Source organism: Marmota monax, unplaced genomic scaffold, assembly GCF_021218885.2.
Source record: "Marmota monax isolate L192 unplaced genomic scaffold, Marmota_monax_Labrador192_F-V1.1 WCK01_AAM20220418_F8-fsc00002, whole genome shotgun sequence".
In the NCBI taxonomy this organism is placed as follows: Eukaryota; Metazoa; Chordata; class Mammalia; order Rodentia; family Sciuridae; genus Marmota; species Marmota monax.
The window spans coordinates 12,569,641-12,592,409 of NW_026693571.1; the positions used below are offsets into that span (position 1 = coordinate 12,569,641).

At 35.8% G+C, this 22,769-nt stretch overlaps 1 protein-coding gene across 9 annotated transcripts in view; it reads left to right on the forward strand.

Annotated features, from left to right (window-relative positions):
* The window catches only part of Ppa2 (inorganic pyrophosphatase 2), a 103,570-nt gene that overhangs the window by 39,954 nt on the left and 40,847 nt on the right, over positions 1-22,769 (forward strand). For 7 of the 9 annotated variants that reach the window (XR_009228141.1, XM_058583796.1, XM_058583793.1 and 4 more), the window contains 2 exons: positions 14,297-14,423; positions 19,473-19,529. Coding sequence is in view for 8 of the 9 variants with exons in the window: in XM_058583796.1 (XP_058439779.1) it covers positions 14,297-14,423; positions 19,473-19,529 (184 nt within the window). In the remaining variant the exon portion in view is untranslated. The remainder of the gene's footprint in view (positions 1-14,296; positions 14,424-19,472; positions 19,530-22,769) is intronic. The other 2 variants (XM_058583795.1, XM_058583798.1) reach the window with 1 other exon arrangement.

Here is a 22,769-nt window from a genome sequence, read left to right on the forward strand (position 1 = left end):
ATTGGCTTGTGTGAATTCCTGCCAAGATTAGTTCAGAGGATCCCCTATTTAAGTCTGCATGTTTCCCATTGCCCATCTCCAAAACCAAGAACATTCAGAGCCTCCAGGAAGCTTTCCTTAGTTTCAAAGAGAAATGTTGGAGTGTATGAAGTTCACCCTAACAGGCAAATGCAAGGAAGATATGCTTCTTCTGTTAAGACATAGAGAAGTGGATTAAGAAATCTGGGGTTTGGTGTTTCTGTAATGATCCTAACAGCAATAGTTACATGCCTTTTTATAGAATTAGATCACTGCAGGAAATGACGTATGAAAAGCCACTTGGAAATCTGATTCCCTACTTTTCACTTTTTAGGTGTACTTGTTCTTTTTTTTTATTGTTGGTTGTTCAAAACATTACATAGTTCTTGACATATCATATTTCACACTTTGATTCAAGTGGATTATGAACTCCCATTTTTACCCCGTATACAGATTGCAGAATCACATTGGTTACACATCCACTGATTTACATATTGCCATACTAATGTCTGTTGTATTCTGCCTTTCCTATCCTCTACTATCCCCCCTCCCCTCCCCTCCCCTCCCCTCTTCTGTCTCTACCCCATCTATTGTAATTCATTTCTCCCCCTTGTTTTTTTTTCTTCCCTTTCCCCTCACTTCCTCTTGTATGTAATTTTGTATAACCCTGAGGGTCTCCTTCCATTTCCATGCAATTTCCCTTCTCTCTCCCTTTCCCTCCCACCTCTCATCCCTGTTTAATGTTAATCTTCTCATGCTCTTCCTCCCTACTCTGTTCTTAGTTACTCTCCTTATATCAAAGAAGACATTTGGCATTTGTTTTTTAGGGATTGGCTAGCATCACTTAGCATAATCTGCTCTAATGCCATCCATTTCCCTGCAAATTCTATGGTTTTGTCATTTTTTAATGCAGAGTAATACTCCATTGTGTATAAATGCCATATTTTTTTTTACCCATTCGTCTATTGAAGGGCATCTAGGTTGGTTCCACAGTCTTGCTATTGTGAACTGTGCTGCTATGAACATCGATGTAGCAGTGACCCTGTAGTATGCTCTTTTTAGGTCTTTAGGGGACAGACCAAGAAGGGGAATAGCTGGGTCAAATGGTGGTTCCATTCCCAGCTTTCCAAGAAATCTCCATACTGCTTTCCAAACTAGCCGCACCAATTTGCAGTCCCACCAGCAATGTACAAGTGTACCCTATTCCCCACATCCTCGCCAGCACTTGTTGTTGTTTGACTTCATAATGGCTGCCAATCTTACTGGAGTGAGATGGTATCTTAGGGTGGTTTTGATTTGCATTTCTCTGACGGCTAGAGATGGTGAGCATTTTTTCATGTACTTGTTGATTGATTGTATGTCCTCCTCTGAGAAGTGTCTGTTCAGGTCCTTGGCCCGTTTGTTGATTGGGTTATTTGTTATCTTTTTATTTAACTTTTTGAGTTCTTTGTATACTCTGGATATTAGGGCTCTATCTGAAGTGTGAGGAGTAAAGATTTGTTCCCAGGATGTAGGCTCCCTATTTACCTCTCTTATTGTTTCTTTTGCTGAGAAAAAACTTTTTAGTTTGAGTAAGTCCCATTTGTTGATTCTAGTTATTAACTCTTGTGCTATGGGTGTCCTTTTGAGGAATTTGGAGCCCGACCCCACCAACTGTAGATCGTACCCAACTTTTTCTTCTATCAGACGGCGTGTCTCTGATTTGATATCAAGCTCCTTGATCCATTTTGAGTTAACTTTTGTGCATGGTGAGAGAAAGGGATTCAGTTTCATTTTGTTACATATGGATTTCCAGTTTTCCCAGCACCATTTGTTGAAGATGCTATCCTTCCTCCATTGCATGCTTTTAGCCAATTTATCAAATATAAGATAGTTGTAGTTTTGTGGATTGGTTTCTGTGTCCTCTATTCTGTACCATTGGTCCACCCGCCTGTTTTGGTACCAGTACCATGCTGTTTTTGTTACTATTGCTCTGTAGTATAGTTTGAAGTCTGGTATCGCTGTACTGCCTGATTCACACTTCCTGCTTAGAGTTGTTTTTGCTATTCTGGGTCGTTTATTTTTCCATATGAATTTCATGATTGCTTTCTCTATTTCTACAAGAAATGCCGTTGGGATTTTGATTGGCATTGCATTAAACCTATAGAGAACTTTTGGTAATATTGCCATTTTGATGATGTTGGTTCTGCCTATCCATGAACAGGGTATATTTTTCCATCTTCTAAGATCTTCTTCTATTTCTCTCTTTAGGGTTCTGTAGTTTTCATTGTATAAGTCTTTCACCTCTTTTGTTAGGTTGATTCCCAAGTATTTTATTTTTTTTGAGGATATTGTGAATGGAGTGGTTGTCCTCATTTCCATTTCAGAGGATTTGTCACTGATATACAGGAATGCCTTTGATTTATGGGTGTTGATTTTATATCCTGCCACTTTGCTGAATTCATTTATTAGCTCTAATAGTTTCTTTGTACACCCTTTTGTGTCTGCTAGGTATAGAATCATGTCACCTGCAAATAGTGATAATTTAAGTTCTTCTTTTCCTATTTTTATGCCTTTAATTTCTTTCGTCTAATAGCTCTGGCCAGTGTTTCGAGAACTATGTTGAACAGAAGTGGTGAGAGAGGGCATCCCTGTCTTGTTCCAGATTTTAGAGGGAATGCCTTCAATTTTTCTGCGTTCAGAATGATGCTAGCCTGAGGCTTAGCATAGATAGCTTTTATAATATTGAGGTATGTTCCTGTTATCCCTAGTTTTTCTAGAGTTTTGAACATGAAGGGATGCTGTACTTTGTCGAATGCTTTTTCCGCATCTATCGAGATGATCATATGGTTCTTATTTTTAAGTCTATTGATGTGGTGAATAACATTTATTGATTTCCGTATATTGAACCAGCCTTGCATCCCAGGGATGAATCCTACTTGATCATGGTGCACAATTTTTTTGATATGTTTTTGTATCCGATTCACCAGAATTTTATTGAGGATTTTTGCATCTAGATTCATTAGAGATATTGGTCTGTAGTTTTCTTTCTTTGAAGTGTCTTTGTCTGGTTTAGGAATCAGGGTGATGTTGGCCTCGTAGAATGAATTTGGAAGTTCTCCCTCTTTCTCTATTTCCTGGAATAGCTTGAAAAGTATTGGTATTAGTTCTTTAGAGGTTTCGTAAAACTCTGCTGTATACCCAACCGGTCCTTGGCTTTTCTTTGTTGGTAGTCTTTTGATGGCTTCTTCTATTTCCTCGATTGATATTGGTCTGTTTAGGTTGTCTATATCCTCCTGACTCAATCTTGGTAGATCATATGACTTAAGAAATTTATCGATGCCTTCACTATCTTCTATTTTATTGGAGTATAAGGATTCAAAATAATTTCTAATTATCTTCTGTATTTCTGAAGTGTCTGTTGTGATATTGCCTTTTTCATCCCGTATGCTAGTAATTTGAGTTCTCTCTCTTCTTCTCTTTGTTAGCATGGCTAAGGGTCTGTCGATCTTATTTATTTTTTCAAAGAACCAACTTTTAGTTTTGTCAGTTTTTTTCAATTGTTTCTTTTGTTTCGATTTCATTAATTTCAGCTCTGATTTTAATTATTTCTTGCTTTCTACTTCTTTTGCTGTTGATTTACTCTTCTTTTTCTAGGATTTTGAGATGAAGTGTGAGATCATTTATTTGTTGGTTTTTTCTTTTAAGGAATGAACTCCAAGCAATGAATTTTCCTCTTAGAACTGCTTTCATTGTGTCCCATAGATTCCGATATGTTGTGTCTGTGTTTTCATTTATCTCTAAGAATTTGTTAATTTCCTCCTTGATGTCTTCTATAACCCATTGATCATTCAATAATCTATTGTTCATTCTCCAAGTGATGCATGATTTTTCCTTCCTTCTTTTATCGTTGATTTCCAGTTTCATTCCATTATGATCAGATAAGATGCATGGTATTATCTCTACTCCTTTATAATGTCTAAGACTTGCCCTGTGACATAATATATGATCTATTTCTGAGAAGGATCCATGTGCTGCTGAGAAAAAAGTGTAACTGCTTGATGTTGGGTGGTATATTCTATATATGTCGATTAAGTCTAGGTTATTAATTGTGTTATTGAGTTGTATAGTTTCCTTATTCAACTTTTGTTTGGAAGATCTGTCCAGTGGTGAGAGAGGTGTGTTGAAGTCTCCCATGATTATTGTATGGTGGTCTATTAGACTCTTGAACTTGAGAAGAGTTTGTTTGATGACCATAGCTGCACCATTGTTTGGGGCATATATATTTATGATTGTTATGTCTTGTTGGTGTATGGTTCCTTTGAGCAGTATGTAGTGTCCCTCTTTATCCCTTTTGATTAACTTTGGCTTGAAATCTATTTTATTTGATATGAGTATGGACACACCTGCTTGTTTCCGAAGTCCATATGAGTGATATGATTTTTCCCAACCTTTCACCTTCAGCCTATGTATGTCTTTTCCTATCAAATGCGTCTCCTGTAGGCAGCATATTGTTGGGTCTTGTTTTGTGATCCATTCTACTAGCCTGTGTCTCTTAATTGGTGAGTTTAAGCCATTAACATTTAGGGTTATTATTGAGATATGGGTTGTTCTTCCAGCCATATTTATTTATTTATGTTACTAAACATGGTTTGTTTTCCTCTTTGATTATTTCCCCCCCTTTACTGTCCTACCTCCCACTGTTGGTTTTCATTGTTATTTTCCATTTCCTCTTCCTGTAATGTTTTGCCGAGGATGTTTTGAAGAGATGGTTTTCTAGCTGCAAATTCTTTTAACTTTTGTTTATCGTGAAAGGTTTTAATTTCCTCTTCCATCCTGAAGCTTAATTTCGCTGGATACACAATTCTTGGTTGGAAACCATTTTCTTTCAGCGTTTGAAATATGTTATTCCAGGATCTTCTAGCTTTCAGAGTCTGTGTTGAATGATCAGCTGTTATCCTGATTGGTTTACCCCTAAATGTAATCTGCTTCCTTTCTCTTGAAGGTTTTAGAATTCTCTCCTTATTCTGTATGTTGGGCATCTTCATTATAATGTGTCTAGGTGTGGACCTCTTATGATTTTGCACATTCGGCGTCCTGTAGGCTTCTAGGATTTGGGATTCTGTCTCATTTTTCAAGTCTGGGAAGTTTTCTCGTATTATTCCGTTGAACAGATTGCTCATTCCTTTGGTTTGGACCTCTATACCTTCCTGTATCCCAATGACTCTTAAGTTTGGTCTCTTTATGTTATCCCAAATTTCTTGGATGTTCTGCTCATGGTTTCTTAACAGTCTCGCTGAGCTGTCTATGTTCTTTTGAAGTTGAAATACTTTGTCTTCATTGTCTGATGTTCTATCTTCTAAGTGTTCTACTCTGCTGGTAGTATTCTCATTTGAGTTTTTAAGTTGGTTTATTGCTTCCTGCATTTCTAGGATTTCTGTTTGTTTGTTTTTTATAACCTCTATTTCCCTATGTAGTTGATCTTTTGCTTCTTGGATTTGTTTATGTAACTCTTTGTCAAAGTGATCTTTCATTGTCTGATTTTGCTGTCTAATGTCTTCCTTGAGACTCCAGATCATCTGAAGCATGTAAATCCTGAATTTTTTCTCTGACATTCCATCTGCTGCAGCTATTACCTCTTCTAAGGTTGAGTTGACCTGCATTGCTTGTGGTCCTTTCTTTCCTTGTCTTTTCATACTGCCTGCATTTCTTTCTGCTTGGTGAGACTGTTGTGTTATTGAATTTTCCCCCTATATATTTATATTGCTCTTGTATAGTTGCAAAGTCTCCCTTGCAGGGGCGGGCAGCGGCTGTGCTCCTCCTCCAATTGGGGTGATCTGTCTATCTCGCCGGCGGGCTGCTGGGCCCCTTCTCCAGGTCGCATGGTCTGACTACCTTGCGGGCAACGGGCAACGGCTGGGCCCCTCCTCCAATAGGGATGATCTGTTTACCACGCTGGCAGGCCGCTGGGCCTGTTCTCCAGGTTGGAGGTCTGCCTACCTTGCAGGCGCAGGCGGCGGTTGTGCCCTTCCTCCAATTGGCGTGATCTTTCTACTAGGCCGGCGTGCCGCCGGGCCCCTTCTCCGGGACCCAGGGTCTGCCTATCTTGTGGGCGGCAGCTGGGACCTTCTTCCAATTGTGGCGATGTGTCTACCACTTCGGCAGGCCGCTGGGCCTGCTCCGCTGGTCGGTCGCAGGTCTGCCTACCTTGCAAGCACGGGCGGCGGCTCTGCTCCGCCACTCCTCCAATTGGGGCGATGTGTCTACCACGCCAGCGGGCCGCTGGGCCTGCTCCACCAGTCGGTCACAGGTCTGCCCACCTTTCAGTTGCGGGAGGTGGCTCTGCTCCACCCCTCCTCCAATTGGGGCGATGTGTCTACCACGCCGGTGGGCTGCTGGGCCTGCTCCGCTGGTCGGTCGCAAGTCCCACCTTGCAGGCGTGGGAGGCAGCTCTGCTCCGCACCTCCTCCAATTGGGGCGATGTGTCTACCACGCCGGCAGGCCGCTGGGCCTGCCCCGCCGGTCGGTCGCAGGTCCCACCTTGCAGGTGTGGGATGAGGCTCTGCTCCACACCTTCTCCAATTGGGGCGATGTGTCTACCACGCTGGCAGGACGCTGGGCCTGCTCCGCTGGTAGGTCGCAGGTCTCTATAAGCATTTAATGTTCATGATTTTGGGTGAAAGTATACATTTCTCTTTGGCATGTCACATGATAAAGTAGGCAGAGGAAGTTCACTGAGCTGCTCTCCCAGTGTGAAAATGAAGCTGTCAGCCTGAGATCCAGTTGTCAACTTTGTCTCTAAATGCTTCTCAGACAGCACATTAAATTCCAGAGGTTTCCTCTCTTTTTTAGGTGTACTTGAAGGGCAAGCTTTTTTTTAACATACCTTTGCCAACAAATTTGTAGTTATACACAATATAGTGATGATTAACAGTCTGTAGGGAGGGAGACCTAAGGGATGTCAGTTGTTCATTTATGAAAATATGACAACTATTAAGAACTACCTCCATTAAAATTTAATTTGGGATTAAAAATTTTAATTGATATAAAACTCATAACAGGAAGTTAATCATTTGAAAGGGTGAAATAAATGAAGTGGCATTTAATTCAGTGTTGTACAACCAATCACCTCTGTCTAGTCCCAAACATTTTCATGACCCTAGAAGGAAACCCAGTAGCAGTCATTGCCCATTCCTTTTTCCCACTCCCACATGGCCTCACAACTACTAATCTGTTCTACTGATTTACCTATTCTGGATATTTCATATAAATGAAACCATATAATATGGAACCTTTTATGTCTGTCTTTTTTCACTTAGTGAGCTTTTGAGAGTCATTCATATTATAGCACATGTTAGCATGTCACTCCTTTTTATGACTGAATAATATTCATGGAATATTTTTCTATTTTATTCATCCATTTATGAGTTGATGGACACTTGGCTTATTTCCACCTTTTGGCTATTATTAATACTGCTTCCTATGAACATTCATTTATAAAGTTTTTGTTTGAATACCTACCTCCCTAGGAATAGAATTGTCAGTTCATATGGTAGTAAGTTTAACTTGTTAAGCAGTCACCAACCAGGTTTCCAAGAGCGTTCCAGTTTCTCCACATCCTTAGCAAATTTCTTATTTTCTGGAGACTTTTTTGTTTGTTTCCTTTTTTTGTTTTTGATGATTGTCATTCTAGTGGGCATGAATGGTACTGTGAATAACTTTTACTTAAAACAAGTTTACACGTCTTATATTATGTGAAGCAAATGTGGATAATTATTATTACTATTATTATTGTTATTTTAAACATTTAATTTTTAGTTGTAGTTGTACACAATACCTTTATTTTGTTTATTCATTTTTATGTGGTACTGAGGATCGAACCCAGGGCCTCGCACATGCTAGGCAAGTGCTCTGTCGCTGAGCCACAACCCCAGCCCTGGATAATTATTTTATCCAGGAAAGTAATACAAGTATTTTTTAAAGTTTTATTTATAAAAGTTTTATTTATAAAGTTTTATTAATAAATTTATAAGTATACTATTTATAAACTTATTTATACATAAATTTATTTATATTTATTTATAAATGGTACATTTATAAATAAAATTATTGAGGTATAATTGGCATATAATAAATTATGTTGACTACATATTTAATGTGTACAGATTGATGACTCCACATAAGTATATGTAAAATGATTACCAAATCAAGAAAAGGAACATTTTCATCACCCCAAATGTTTTCCATTCCTTTGTAATCTCTCCATCTCCAACCTCCTTTACCCTCAGGCAAGGACTGGTCTGCATTCTCTTACCACAGACTGGAAAAAGCAGAAGTTTTGGCTCGGTTTTATGTGAATTGCAGGTCTTTTATTCCCTGGCTCTGATTTCAGGCAAAAATTACAACTGTTGTAAGTTTCAGTGTCCTCATTTCTAAGGTGGGGCAATCTACCCTGCACAGTACTGTTTTGTGATGTGAAATCAAATTATATACATAGAGGGAACGGTTTAGTGCCCATATCACCATGTTTGGTAAATGATCACTTCCTTTTCTGCCTTTGCTCTTTTCCCTTTTCCGTCTTTGGATTTCACTACCCTCATCTGGATGATCCTCCCTAATGTAGTTCCAAATCAGCTCTGTATCCATAGTATGAATAGTCTGTGACTTCCCATCTCCTCTCCTTCCTTTTGCCACAATCTTGCCCTGTTGGAGAACCTACTCTGACACTCTGTTCCCAGGGCAGATCAGTGGTGCTGGGAAAAAGAGGATACAGAGGTAAGAGACAATGCACACAGTGTTGACGCCACTTATTGAAACTCACATGTATTCTGTCTTATGATATTCTCCTGGCCTAGAGTATGTAAATCTCCTAAATTGTTATGCTCGAATTTGGGACCCCCAAAAGACCACCAGAGACCAAGATCGATGTAAGCAGCAAAGAGGTGTTTATTGCAAGCTAGCTCGGTCCTCCGCGCCACACAGCAACTGGTGACGCTGAGAGGCCCCAGCCCAGGGTTTGCAGCAGTTTTATACACTCTTTGGGGAAGGCAGGGACCTCACATACATCATAGCATCTCTTAGCAAATCATCACACACCTCGGGAAAATAATAAAAAACAACTCTAAAATGTGATTAGCACATTGACTAGTGGGAACAAGTTGGGTAAGGGTGATTGGTTAGTACAAGAGGGGGATTCGTTTGAACTGACTGGTTTAAGCCATGAGGGGAGTACGAACTACATTGGTTTCCCAACATGTTATCAACCACCATAAACTACTGGGAGGGTCATCTGGCATCCCAGTTATTTTTTCTTTCTCATGCTGATTGGTGGTTGCTAAGGGGTTGCTATGGGTCCTCACCTAGCCTGACTGAGTCAGGGACACCTTGTGCTGTAGATTTCTCCTGTTATTTATAGATAAACAACTCAGCAGGGTGGGTATGTCCTAGGAGTGCTCTGTGGGTTTTTCCAAGGACAAGAGTCATGCTCCCTTCCTTGGACAGGCTTTGCTCTGAGGTAGAGGCTGGTTTCTCAAAATAGCAAATCTTTAGGAAGAGGAATTCATTCTTTTTTATATAAAGTGCCTAACATACTTCTGTGTACTTAACAGAAGCTAAACGTGTGAGAGTCTGATTGATATAACTATATATCTACTCCTAAAATTGAGATTTCCATTTATTTATATAATCACACTGATCTGTTCTATAAATTACTTACAGCTTCATGCACATTTGGTTCAAGATTTTAGGATCATTTTGTAAATACTCTGAAAGCATTTATTTGACTTAATATTTTTAAATCATTTTTTTCCTCAAAATAAATAATTTCAGGACACAGAAGTGACTTTTTTATGAATACCTTATTTTCTAAATGTAAAGCTGCATTTTGAATCATGAAGAAATTTATTCTGAAGCATGTGTTCAAATTTCAGCCTTACAGTGAAATTCGACAGCTAACTAAATCTTTAAAATTAAAAGGATAGGGCCTGGGGATGTGGCTCAAGTGGTAACGCGCTCGCCTGGCATGTGCGGGCTTGGGTTTGATCCTCAGCACCACATAAAAATAAAAATAAAGATGTTGTGTCCACCGAAAAACTAAAAAATAAATATTAAAAAATTCTGTCTCTCTCTCTCAAAAAAAAAAAAGGATATAGAAAAAATGCAGGCATTGGCAACGCGAGGGAGTCACTGAAATAACTTTCTTCTTCCAGGGATGCTTTACCACTGAGCCACATTCTCAGCCCTTTTTTTATATTTTATTTAGAGACAGGTTTTTGCCACATTGCTTAGTACCTCCATAGTTGCTGAGGCTGGCTTTGAACTCGTGATCCTCCTGCCTCATCCTCCTGAGCCACTGAGATTACAGGTGTGAGCCACTTCACCTGGCCAAAATGATTTTCTTAAGCACATGGAACATCTGCTTCCACATCTTGCTGTTTAAGTTTTTTTTTATATAAAATATTTTAAAAATATCTCATAAAAAGTGTTGTTTATATCTTTAACATTAATAATTTTTGTTATTCATTTTAATGTTTTGCTTTTCACTAGTAGTTGATTAATGTGGTTGAAAAAAAAAAAAGGTATTATGAAACAATTTAAAAGGATTTTGAGTACACTTTCCCTCCCAAGCAGCTGGAGCCATGTTCAGATTATGTGATGATGTATGTATATGAGTTTATATTTTATTTAGTGTGAGTTTGTGGGCCTAGTAGATATCTTAAATTTTAATATGTATAAATAACCTAAATTTCAGCATCAAGTGAGTAGCAGGTTTAAATTGTCTACTTCCTTCATGCCGTATTTTCAAAATATATGAATTATGATTTTACTTATATAAAGTGATTTGTTTTGATTTTTTTAAATTAATTGTGTGCTTAGTAAAATTATGTTATTTAACTTTTCAACTTAAATATTGACTATCATGTGAATCTTTCTGGGTAGCATTAGGGAATGAGTTTTACTTGTACAGAGAACTTCATTTCTTCTCAGAACAACAGGAGGGTTATTGCTTTGTGAACACAGGCTGCTTTGTTTCTCTCATCTCCTCCTTTCTCTGACTTTACTCCTTGTTTGTCTTTGATTCTCATTTACCTGTAGATTTTCTTGGTAATAGAACAAGAACACACTCAACTGTGCAATGTAATTTCCACAATTTCTGGGCTTGTTGGTAGAATGAAATCACAGGTTTTATTTCAATTTCTCATTCTTTCCTTCATAATGTAGCAGACACAGACATAGAAAGTCCCTCCAAAATTGAGAAAGCAAAATATGGATGGGAGGAGGCAGCTTCATATTGTGTGAGAACTCTAGGAACACTAAGTGGGAATATTGGTTCAAACCTAAAGGTGGTTGTATTACGAGTGAACTTGAGCATCTCTTTTTTTTTTTTTTTTTCAGCAAGCTGATGGAAGTCTAGAATTACAGATACCTACCACAATCTGGCACAGTTTAATCTGCTTTAGATAGAGTGAAATCAAGTGCCAAAAATCTTCACAGAACTTTCAGAGCCATCTCAGCAGCACCAGAGAAGGGCAGGGAAAAGTATGTATTGTTAGCCAAAGAAAAGCAGTGATTCCTGCAGACCACTCAATTTGCCTTCCTTACCAGGGAGCTTTAGCCAAGGGGCTATAGACAATCAAGGTATTCCCTCAAACCCTCCTGAAAACATTTAAGTACTACCCTGTTTACATAATATAACTATAAAACTGGTGTGATTCTACATCATGTACAAGCAGAAGAATGAGAAATTATACTCCATTATATATGATGTATCAAAGTACATTCTACTGTCATGTATAACTAATTAAAACTAAATTTAAAAAATTAACAATTAATAGTAAAGAGTCTAAATACTTCTTACCAAGATATTTGAGATGGAGAGATTTCTTACTGGGCCTTTCAGTTTTGGACTCTGCCACATATAGGGAGTAAATATATAGTAAACATTCAAGCTTTGACTACAATGACCTCTGAATGTCTCTGGGTGTGGAGGTAATAACTACACCAGCTGTCTCTGTACTAGGTTGTAGAGCTGTGTATTCAGTTCTTCACCTGCCTAGCTCAGCCTTTTTTTTTTTTTTTTTTTTTTCAAGTAAGCTTCCCAGAACTCAGGTTGTTATGCCTAACCAAACTGACTTTGACCCACCCTCCTCTGGCATGAACCTCTCTGGCTCCAATGTGTCTATGGCATTTCCAAGTGCTTAAATGTTCTTAGGAAGTTTTGAGTATCTCTTTATACCATTAAAGGTTGCTTTTCATTTTTTATCTGTGAATTGCCTTCATGGTTTCACATTTTTCATTGAGTCTTTGGTGATGATTTTTTTAGTAATTTTTAATAGCTCTTCATATATAAGAGATCTTATATTTTTTGTTTACATTTTTTAGTATTAAACTTTATCAATACATAATGTAGCCAAGCACAGTAGCCACAGCTGTAATCCCAGAGGATCAGGAAGCTGAGGCAGGAGAATCACAAGCTCAAAGCCAGCCTTAGCAACTTAGTGAGACCCTGTCTTAAAATAAAAACAAAATAAAAAGGGTTGGGGTTGTGGCTCCGAGGTTGGGTGCCCCTGAATTCAATCCCTGGTACCAATAATAATAATTTATATTCAGTAAAATGTACCCACTATAGGTATAAAATTAGTGACTTTGGATAAATGAAACATTCACATAACCTACTTCTTCTAGTCAAAATATAGAACAAATCCATCACTTCAGAAAGATTCCCTTTGGCCTTTTGCAAAATCTCTTTGATCCCAGGCATTCTAGATTGGTAGCGTTTTTAGAATTTTTGATACCCTTATATATAATCTTCCCCATCCTATAATGTTTATTCTGTGTCACTGGTCTTGAGCAATTTGATTATTAAGTGCTTTTCTTTGTTTTGGTTTGGTTATTTGTTGTTGTGGGAGGGATTGTTGTTTTTGGTGCTTTCCCACTCTTGTACGTTTGTACTTTATACCAATTTGGGGGGCTTTTTGGACATTTTTCTTCAAATATTTTTCTGCTTCTTTCTTATTCTAGGATTCCAATTATACATAAGGGAGTATGCTTGATGTTGTCCCGCAGGTCATTGACATAATTAATTTCTTCTTAGCCTTTTTGTCCTTGAGCTTCACTTTGGAAAGTTTCTGTTCCCACACCTTTTAACTTTCTCCTTTTATAATGTTTGTTTTGTTGTTAAACACATCTAGAGGATTTTTCATTTCAGATAATATATTTTTTTCTGCTCTAAGGTAGAGTTTGCCTTTTTTTTATATTTTCCATTCCTCAACTTCACATTTTCATATTTTTCTTTGACTCCATGAGCATTTTTACAACAGTTGTTTTAAAGTTTCTGTTCGACAATTGCATCATTTGTCACGTCTTGATTGATTTCTGTCAGGTGATTTTTTTCCCCCCTGTTTAGTTCTTACTTTTTCCTAATCATAGGCAGAATTTTGGCTGTTTTGACTGTTATGTTATTGAATGGATTTTGTTTGTCTTTAAAGAATATTTGTTTTGGCAGGTGGTTTGCTTATGGACCATTTTGATTGTTTCTGGGTATTTAGAAAAAAACAAAACCCAACTTTCTTAGGTCAGGTCTAGAGTAACCTTTACTGGAGAGCTAGTTTAGCTCTATCATTAAAGCTTGCCTCTGGACCCCCCCTAGTGAATGTTGCTCATGCTGAACACATTTTTCTTGGGCATTGAACTCCTGCTTATATAGTTCTCTGGAAGTTATTGGTCTCATGGAGTCTCAACTCCTTCATACACAGCTAGTATTACAGCTGTCTCAAAGGATTCCCTCTGATTTCTGAAGGTCATTGTCATCTCCAGTACTGTGCCCCACAAATTCCAGCAGACTCATCTTCCTTGGTTTATTTATACACACACACACGCACACACACACACACACACACACACGGTCTGAAGAGTGTGTTGAGCAGAAAACCAGGGCAGCCACAGGCCTCTTCTGGTTTGTTTACTTCACTCTGGGGTCACAGTCCTGCACTGCCTGTTGCTCAGTGTCTGAGAAGGAGTGATTTTGTATATTTTGTCCAGTTTTCTGAGAGGATAGGTTTGTTTTGTTTTTAACACATAATTCCATCATGGGTGGAAGTGAAAGTTTTGAGATACATAGTTCTAACTTTTAGGACTTTATAAGATAGGCTGGCTATATGATGATTTTTACGTTATTTTTAGTTATTGAAATTTTTTTTAAAATTTCAGTCTATAGTGCTTTTAATATTTCCTATGCTTTTTCTGATATGGATAAATTCTCCAAAGTTTTGTAAATGTTGAGTTTCTTTTCCATTTGAAGGTTCTATCTCCTGGAGAGGTTATTCATGTGAAGATCCTTGGAATTTTGGCTCTTATTGATGAAGGTGAAACAGATTGGAAATTAATTGCTATCAATGCGAATGATCCTGAAGCTTCAAAGTTTCATGGTAAGTCTAAAACTTGTCAGAAAATGAAATAAATGAGTATGTCATTGATATTCTTAGAACTTAATGTCATTGGAATTCTTAGGACTCAGATAAAATACAGTTTATGTATTTGGGAGTTATATATTTGGTGTTTTATTCTCTTTTCATGGAATGTAAAGGGCAATTCAATATGTTTTTTGTCTGAATAGTATCATAAAGAGAGAGCAAAAGATGTAGGCAGACACATGATATTTTTCACTAAGCAAATATATTCTGATTACCCTTATAGAAAAGGTCCTCTCTGTCTCTTATTCCCTGTCATTCTCTTCCTTCTTCCCTCTTTTTCTTTCTTCTCTCCTTTCTTCCTATCTCCTACTTCATCTTCTTTTTTCTCCATATGTTCATAGTTCTTTTGAGTGTTTGCTTCTATTTTGTAAACAGTGTGTTTATACCTCTATTTCTTAATCCATATATTTTCCTTTCCCCCCATTTTTTCATGTATTTTTTTTATTGACTCTAGTTGCTACTATGAAAAGACATGGAATTTAACTTCTTGAACATTTCTCAATTGTGTTATCATATTTCCTCTATTATCCTAGTAATTCTAAGTATTATACTTCAAGCTGTATTTATTGTTCAGTGACCACAAACAGTAACTCTTGATTTTTGCAGTATAGAACTTAGGACATTGAGATTTCATTTGTATATTTTTCTCATGGTTAAATCAACTACCTTATATAATATAAAACTTCAGAAATGACTAGAAAGATGTAGTTTTCTTCTCTGCCCCTTATGACCCAACTTCTCTCAGCTGCACTTCTTTTTCTACGTGTCAAGAGTTATAATGTTTGGGGATCTAGCTCAGTGGTAGAATGCTTGCCTAGCACGTATGAGGCCTAAGGTTTAATCCCCAGTACAATAAGAAAAAAAATGAATTTATAATGTTCAAGTTATGCTCTTTAAGTATAACTGTTTTTCGTGTTGTGTTTCATGGTTGAATATGAAAATTAAAAACTAACATCATGTATAGCATCATTCTGTAAATATTAGTCATAAAGATTATCATACCATCTGTTAAATCATCAAATTTGGACAGACTCTTCTGAATCTGCTGGGTAATTATCTTGGGGTTTCTTTCCATTGCTTTCCTGGGTGACTTCTACTCCCTCTTAGATTCTGTCCTTTTTTTTTTTTTTAATCTTTCTTTTTCATGTTGGTGGTGTACATTTTCCAAAAGTTTTTACAGAAAAATTGTACAGAAGATTATGAGTTAAAACACTTGTCATTCATGGCATTTTGGGTAGACAGATAAATAAAAGGAAAAATTAAAAATGGAGGTAGGGGGTGCTGGGGTTGTGGCTCAGTGGTATAGAGTGTTTGCGTAGCATGTGTGAGGCCCTGGGTTCGATCCTCAGCACCACATAAAAATAAAATAAAGATGTTGTGTCCACCGAAAACTAAAAAATAAATATTTTAAAAAATTCTCTCTCTCTCTCTCTCTCTCTCTCTCAAAAAAAAAAAAAATGGAGGAAGGGTAGCCATCTGGAAGCTTTTTTAAAAAATTCTATCATTTTCTGAGCATGTGTATAATATAGGAATTTAGAAAATTTTTCTATATATTTTATTGCTATTTAGAAATTTTAAATATTTATAGTACCCTTAAAAAAGAAACTATTATTTGGCATGGCTAGTATAAATTTTTCTTCTATGGAAAGTTAAGAAATCCAGTTTATACATAATGTATCCTTTTTTATATGTGCGTGTGTGTATGGTTTTTCTTAAACAGTATTAATATTGACACATTTAAGTTGTGATTCTTAAAAAAAGTGTCAGAATTTTTTCATTTTGTGTGTATGTGTGTATGGGTGTGTGATGAAATAACTTCTTTGATCCTAATGAACGTGTGTGATATGTGCAGACTTTGGTAGAACTGTCCTGTTTTAAAATATATGGTGTTTAACTTGAGCATAACTGAATTAAAACTAGCCATTGTATCAGAGCATATTTCAATTAGTAAAAACTTGTTTCTGACTGTATTTCTGTAATTTTAACATTAATATTGTATTATTCATGTTTTACCTTCTGAAACTGGAATAGACTCTGTGAAAATCTTTAAAAAGTCAAAATAACATTTGAAACCAAATTCCTTATACTCTCTGAGAAAATTGGTCACTTTGGCAGGCTCATTTAACACTCGGAGAGCACAGAGACCATTTAATACACTGTAACTAGGTTCCAGGCCCTAGTGCTCTTAATGGTACCTTAATGGCCTGAAAGAGTTAATAAGACTCCCAGGGCACCGAAATTGTTACTGGAGAATGCCTTGGCCATTAGAGATAATACCACTTGGTTATGAAGTAACCAAGTTGAGAGTTTTTTAAGATTGAAATGCTGGGGCTTGTGTCATTTTTCTCTTGGTTAAATTAACCTTCTGTAATATAGAGCTTCAAAAATTGACTTGACAGATGTTTGAGCCTCTTCAGAACTTCAGGAGAGAGAGGTAATTTAGGTCTAGAAACCATTTCAACATGTAGAGCAAGAGAGAATTCTTTTATCTGGTCTTTAAATAAATGAAAACCATTGTCTTTTGTCCTGCAGAAACTGTTACCTGTACAATAATTTTACAGTTTTAAAAAGAGAAAATTAAGAAACAAAAGTTAAAATTTAAAAAAAAAAAAGTTACATTGATGTAGATATATTCTGGATGAATAAATTATAAGACTATTTAAGGGATTATTTTAAATTAGGCATTTGGGAATTTTCCAAAGGCCAGCATCAAACTAATCCTGAAGTTATCAGTTTTTATGCATTTCATATATGTTGAATTTCAATGTATGTTTAAGGTAATTTAAAAGTCAAATAAAACTATTTAATTCATTTTATTGACTTTCAGGGCAGGAATAAACATATAGAAAATGAATCTACTTAACTTAAATTTTCATTTACTAATAAACACTTATGGTGCCCTTGCAATTATTTTTTTAAATAAGCAAATAATCATGGTATTTGATTTTTTTCTTCCTAGAACATAATTTAATACTGTCATCTAAGAAAGGAGAAAAAAAGAAGGAATAGCATAGTTATCTTAAGGGGAAATATTCATATTAACCTTTGATAGCAGAAGGAGGAGGGTTCAGATTGCTTTCCTGAACATGTTAGAAGACAGTGAAATATACTCTCTGGTTTGGAAGAGAGTAGCAAATCACTGTGGTCATCCAAATAGCACCAGCTTTGTGGAGCATTAAGTATGTGCCTGGGAACTATGCCAGGGGTTCTTTTGAAATTATCCATTTAATCATCATACAACTTCAATCAAGATATGCAGGTCCCATTTTTTTTTCAGTTAAGGAAACTGAGGTACCAGGGGAGTGGATGCTAATAACTTGTCTCACATAACATCAACCCTTCAAATCCAGACCCCGTGTTCCTCATTGTCACATTGCATTGCTCTTCTAAAAAAATTCTGGGATGATCAATTGTATTTTTGTTCTCTGGGAATACTGACCATTTTCTCTTAATTAAGCATCAGTAAGATAATGATAATTAGAGGTCCAGTTTAAAAAGTAAAATGTAGCTCTTCTGATCTTTATCCCTTTGATTTCATTAATAGGTGTGCCTTAAGAGGCATGAGTATTAGGGATGGGTGGGAGGAGGCAGTTGAAGAACAAGAACATGCTCCAGTTAAATGCACTGTAATTAACAGGTAAATTACTGGGAGTTTTTTTGCCTCTTTAATGAACCTTAACCTCTTCACAGGTTTTTTAGGTTTTAGTCAGGCTCCTGTGATGTGACGAAGTATGGGGAGGCTTAAATTCTAAGATTCTGCCCTTTGTTTGTTCATTATCTGACCTAGGAGAAGTCACATAACCTTCCTAAGCCTGGGTTTCTTTATTGATAAAGTTGCAGGGAGGGTCCTCTAATTAGTAAATGGTCCCTAGGATTTTCCCCATCTGAGTTTTTGTTATAGGAAGTACTTTTAAACCATTATTTTTAGTCTGTTTTCCTGTATAATTAGAAAGACCTAAATTATCTTCAAAGTTAATGCTAAAGGGAACAATTTATTTTTTATTATGAACACATACTAATTGTCCAGATTAATAAGATTCACTGTGATATTTCTGTGCATGCATAAATTGTCAAAATAATTGTTTAAAGGATTGTGACATTGATTTCTTGGGGACATTGGCACATTTTTTTGAGTGCTTTAGGGTAGCTGGAAGTTCAATGGAGGTCTCTCTGACCCAAAGCCTGTGCTTTTAGCCACTTTACTATATGCTTTAAATCAAAATTAGGTTAGAAAAATGTTTTAATTTCTTCTGTGCACATTTCATTGGCCATGAGAAACTTCTTATACACTGGTAATATGAATATTTATTGTTGGAAATTTACCAAGCCTTTCCTAAGAATTGTTTACTAATTCAATAAATATGGACCTATAGATAGTATGACCTTGTTTGATAATACTTATTTTGAAGTGTGTTAATTTCTACTATTTTTTTTTTCATGAGGTTAATGTACATCTTTGACTTCATGAAAGTAGAATTTGCAGAAAAGGAGAACAGAGAAGAAAAGGGCAAGCACAATGAGGATAATGTTCACTAGCCTACATATGTTACACATGGACATGCAGAACAGTCTGGAAAACATGAAAGTCTTTAGAGATCCTAAGTAAGCACAAACCATTAAGAAAATTAGTTCTCTGAGCAGGAAGCTCTACTTGTTGTGTAGAAGATACAGTGTGTGTGTGGAATGAAACTGTTGTTTCTTGTGAATATTTGTAAGAAGACATTAGAAACACATGTTCTTGCCTCCCACAGGTTTTGTTTAGTTATACACGTTTAGCTCTGTGAGAGCAGCACATAGAGTACTGAAAGAGAGTTTTGTGCAAATGATTGTGGCATCATTTTCTTTGGTAAAATCCCATCGAATTATAAGTTCCTTGTTCAAATGTATTATTTTTTCTTCTTTTTTATCCCCTTTGGACAAAATATTAGCATTAGGCCTTTTTTGTTTTTCTTTCTTTCTTTCTTTCTTTTTTTAATTTTGAGATGGGATTTTGCTAAATTACAGAGATGGACCTCAACTGGGATTCTTCTGCCTCAGCCCCGCTGGTTGCTGGATTAACAGGTGTGTGTACCAACCTGCCTGGCTTTCTTTTGAATAACAAGGACAGAGATATGGTGTTAAATTTCTGTTATTGATTTTTATCTAAAAATAGAAAAAAAAATACCTCCTGACTATATACTTTCCTTACTTTGTATTTTAGTTTGATGGAAACACTTCAGATAAGAGTAGCATTTTAATGTTTTTGTTTTGTTGTTTTCTGATCTCTGTCCTCTATTTGTGGATATGTATGGTAAGGTTAGAGATGTGAGTTTTACAATTTGATAATGTTCCCTGGGTAATTCCATATATTGCCTGGTATGATATAGATGCTCAATAAATTTTTTGGAAATGATGAATACATGTGCATTGATAAACCAGAGATGTTTAAACCAAGACTGATTTTTCTAATTAACTCACAGTCCAATACATCTTACAATCTGTCACCAATACTTCCTGATTTGACCTCAGAAATATTTTTCAAATCTATCCTTTCCTTACCATTGCCTTTAATTATTGTATCTTGTTTTTTCATTGAAACAATGTTAACATTGCTCTGCTCCCAGCCTCCTGCCACTACAATTTATATTCCACACTATTTATTACACTTACCTGATTTTAAAGAAAACTTATCTTACCTTAAAGGAAAGTAGAAAACCTCCTGACCCCTCACTCTGTACAGAAAAATCCACATTTTCTAACTTGGTAAAAGCCTTATGGTGATCTCCTCCCACCTATTTTTTTAGACATTCGCTTATTTACTATTTATTAAAGTTCAAAACACACCAAGCTTCTCTCCCCCCTCAGATATGCCAGCCTCTTTGCAGCTCAGTGGATTTGCCTGCATTTCTGCCTCTCAGAAATACTCTTTGTCTACTTGGAAACACCTGCTCATCTTTTAAGAATCAGTCTAAATGTCATTGTCTCAGTGACATGTTTTCTGATTCTATAAGATGAAGATAGTTGGCTAGTTACCAACTCCTTTTTTTTTTTACCCTCCCACATCATTTTGTTTAATTCTATAAAATGTCTGATTTCACATATTTGTGATTTGCTTGTTTCTATGTCTGCCCATCTCTCTAGATTGTGAACTCTTTCTGTTCTGGGACTATCTCTCATTTACCCTTTTTTACTTTATTCAGCTTTATTAAATTTACATACAGATTCACTTCATTTTAAGTACATAATTCAAGGAATTTTGACAACTACATATACTTGTCTAACAGCTATCAGTCATAATACAGAACATTTTCAGTACCCTGCAAATTCCCACATACCCCATGGAGTCAATCCCTTTCTCCTCCCCTAAGTCCGTAGCCAACACAGGTCTCTGCTGCAGTGATTTTCCTAGTGTATGGTGTCAGTGATCTATTAGTGAGGACTTTGGCATGTGAAACATGGTCTTGGTTGTATGAATTCTTGTTCTTGCATGCTTTGGAGAGCATGCATGTAGCCACATCTATTAGAGTGATTTGTTCCCTGTGTTGCTGAATTATTCTGTTGTATGGTATGCCATAGTTTCAACTGTTGTTGGAAAATTGTATGCATGTGTGTGTCTGTGTATATATATGTGCAGATGCCTTTTATGTATGTTATTTTTAGTGTTTATATCAATTCCTAGCTACAGTGATTTTTCAGGGCCATTATACATATTAGAAATAAAGTAACAAAAAAAAAAAAAAAAGAAATAAAGTAACCTTTAGTGAAAATGTGGACTATTTTTCTAAATCATTGGTTTGTAAGGAGTTATTCATTAAAAAGGTTTTAGGACATAGGAGAGATGATAATTCTTTTAAGAATTAATCTCTTATTTTTTATTAGATGATTTTTTTCTATTATTTAATCATGGTGATCTTGATTTTTTTTTCTCATTTGATTTGGATTTGAAGAAATAATATACTTTACAACATGGCACAATATGTGAGTACCAGAACTGAAATTTGAACATCGTGCTAATTCCAATCTTTTTTGTTCTGGCTTACCTTAGCTCTTACAAATTTCTGCAGTATACTCATTGTCATTATTTTCTGCTAATTTTAGTCTTGATTTGCTTTTGGATCAGAAAGTTTTATTTAAAAAGACTTTTTTCTTTTTGCTTACTTATTTTATTATTGATCTTTATATTTACTGTGCTTACAGAATGTGTTGTTGTATTTTTTCATGTTTAAATTTTCTTGATTTTTTTTTTCATTTTTAGTAAATAATCTTTTTTAAAGTTCATTGTACTTTAATAAATCTCTAGGTTAAATAGATATCATACTTTAGATTTCTCTAATATATACTATTCATGGGCTGTGTTGATAAAATGTACCTTTTTAATTTGACTTTCCAAGTTATTTATATCATTGTTATTTGCTTATTTGGGAAAAACAGTGTTGTCTTAAATAATTCTGAAGTTTGGGCAATATTGAAGTCTCGGCAAATAAATGTGATTAGAAACTCCCTCTGGTGTGAGAATATATTTTTAGATTAAAAAAATAGAAAGAATTTTCTAATTTACAAAATACTTTTTGTAGGGTTTTATTTTTGTTTGTTTGATTAGTAGATTATAATTTGTGGAACAAGTGTATTGATTTACACTGAAAGGAAATTTGATTTTATAAAAGATATACCAAATTCCTAGTGAAGGAAAAAGATGTCATAGAGGCTGATTTTTAAAAAAAATAAAAGTGTTACGTTTCTGTCATCTACAGAAATAGAATGGTGGGTTTTGAATAAGGTATTTTTAATTATTCATTTTTGTAGAAATATGAATTTAAATTAAAGAAATTTCCAAAATTTCCAGTGGGTTTATTTTATTTTTTTTCCAAATGGGTTTATATAGAACTACGATTATTTATAAAACATTCTTTTATTGTTTTAATATGAAAATTCTTAATGATCTTATAATCTTTGTTAATTAAACTTTCAAATATGGAAACAGCTCTGTTTTAAAAAGTAAGTCACCACTGCACATTATTAATCAGAAGTTAGGACACTTTTTATGGAGCCTTTAAAAAAAAAAAAGAAACCAAGGTGATATGTGTTTTGGTGACTAACTGCTTTACTTTTTCTAGATATTACAGACTTGTTCTTTTCAGCTCTTTTGATACTTTGAATCTTATGTAAGAGTCTGATCTTGACTGATATAAAGCATTTTTCTTCCATTGGTGATTCCTCTCAGTTCTGCTTTCTAAAAAATACCTCAGATCTGACAATTTATCCCTGCTCCACCCTGCATCCCTTGGCATGCCTCATCAGAGTTCAGCAGTTGTAGATGCTCTC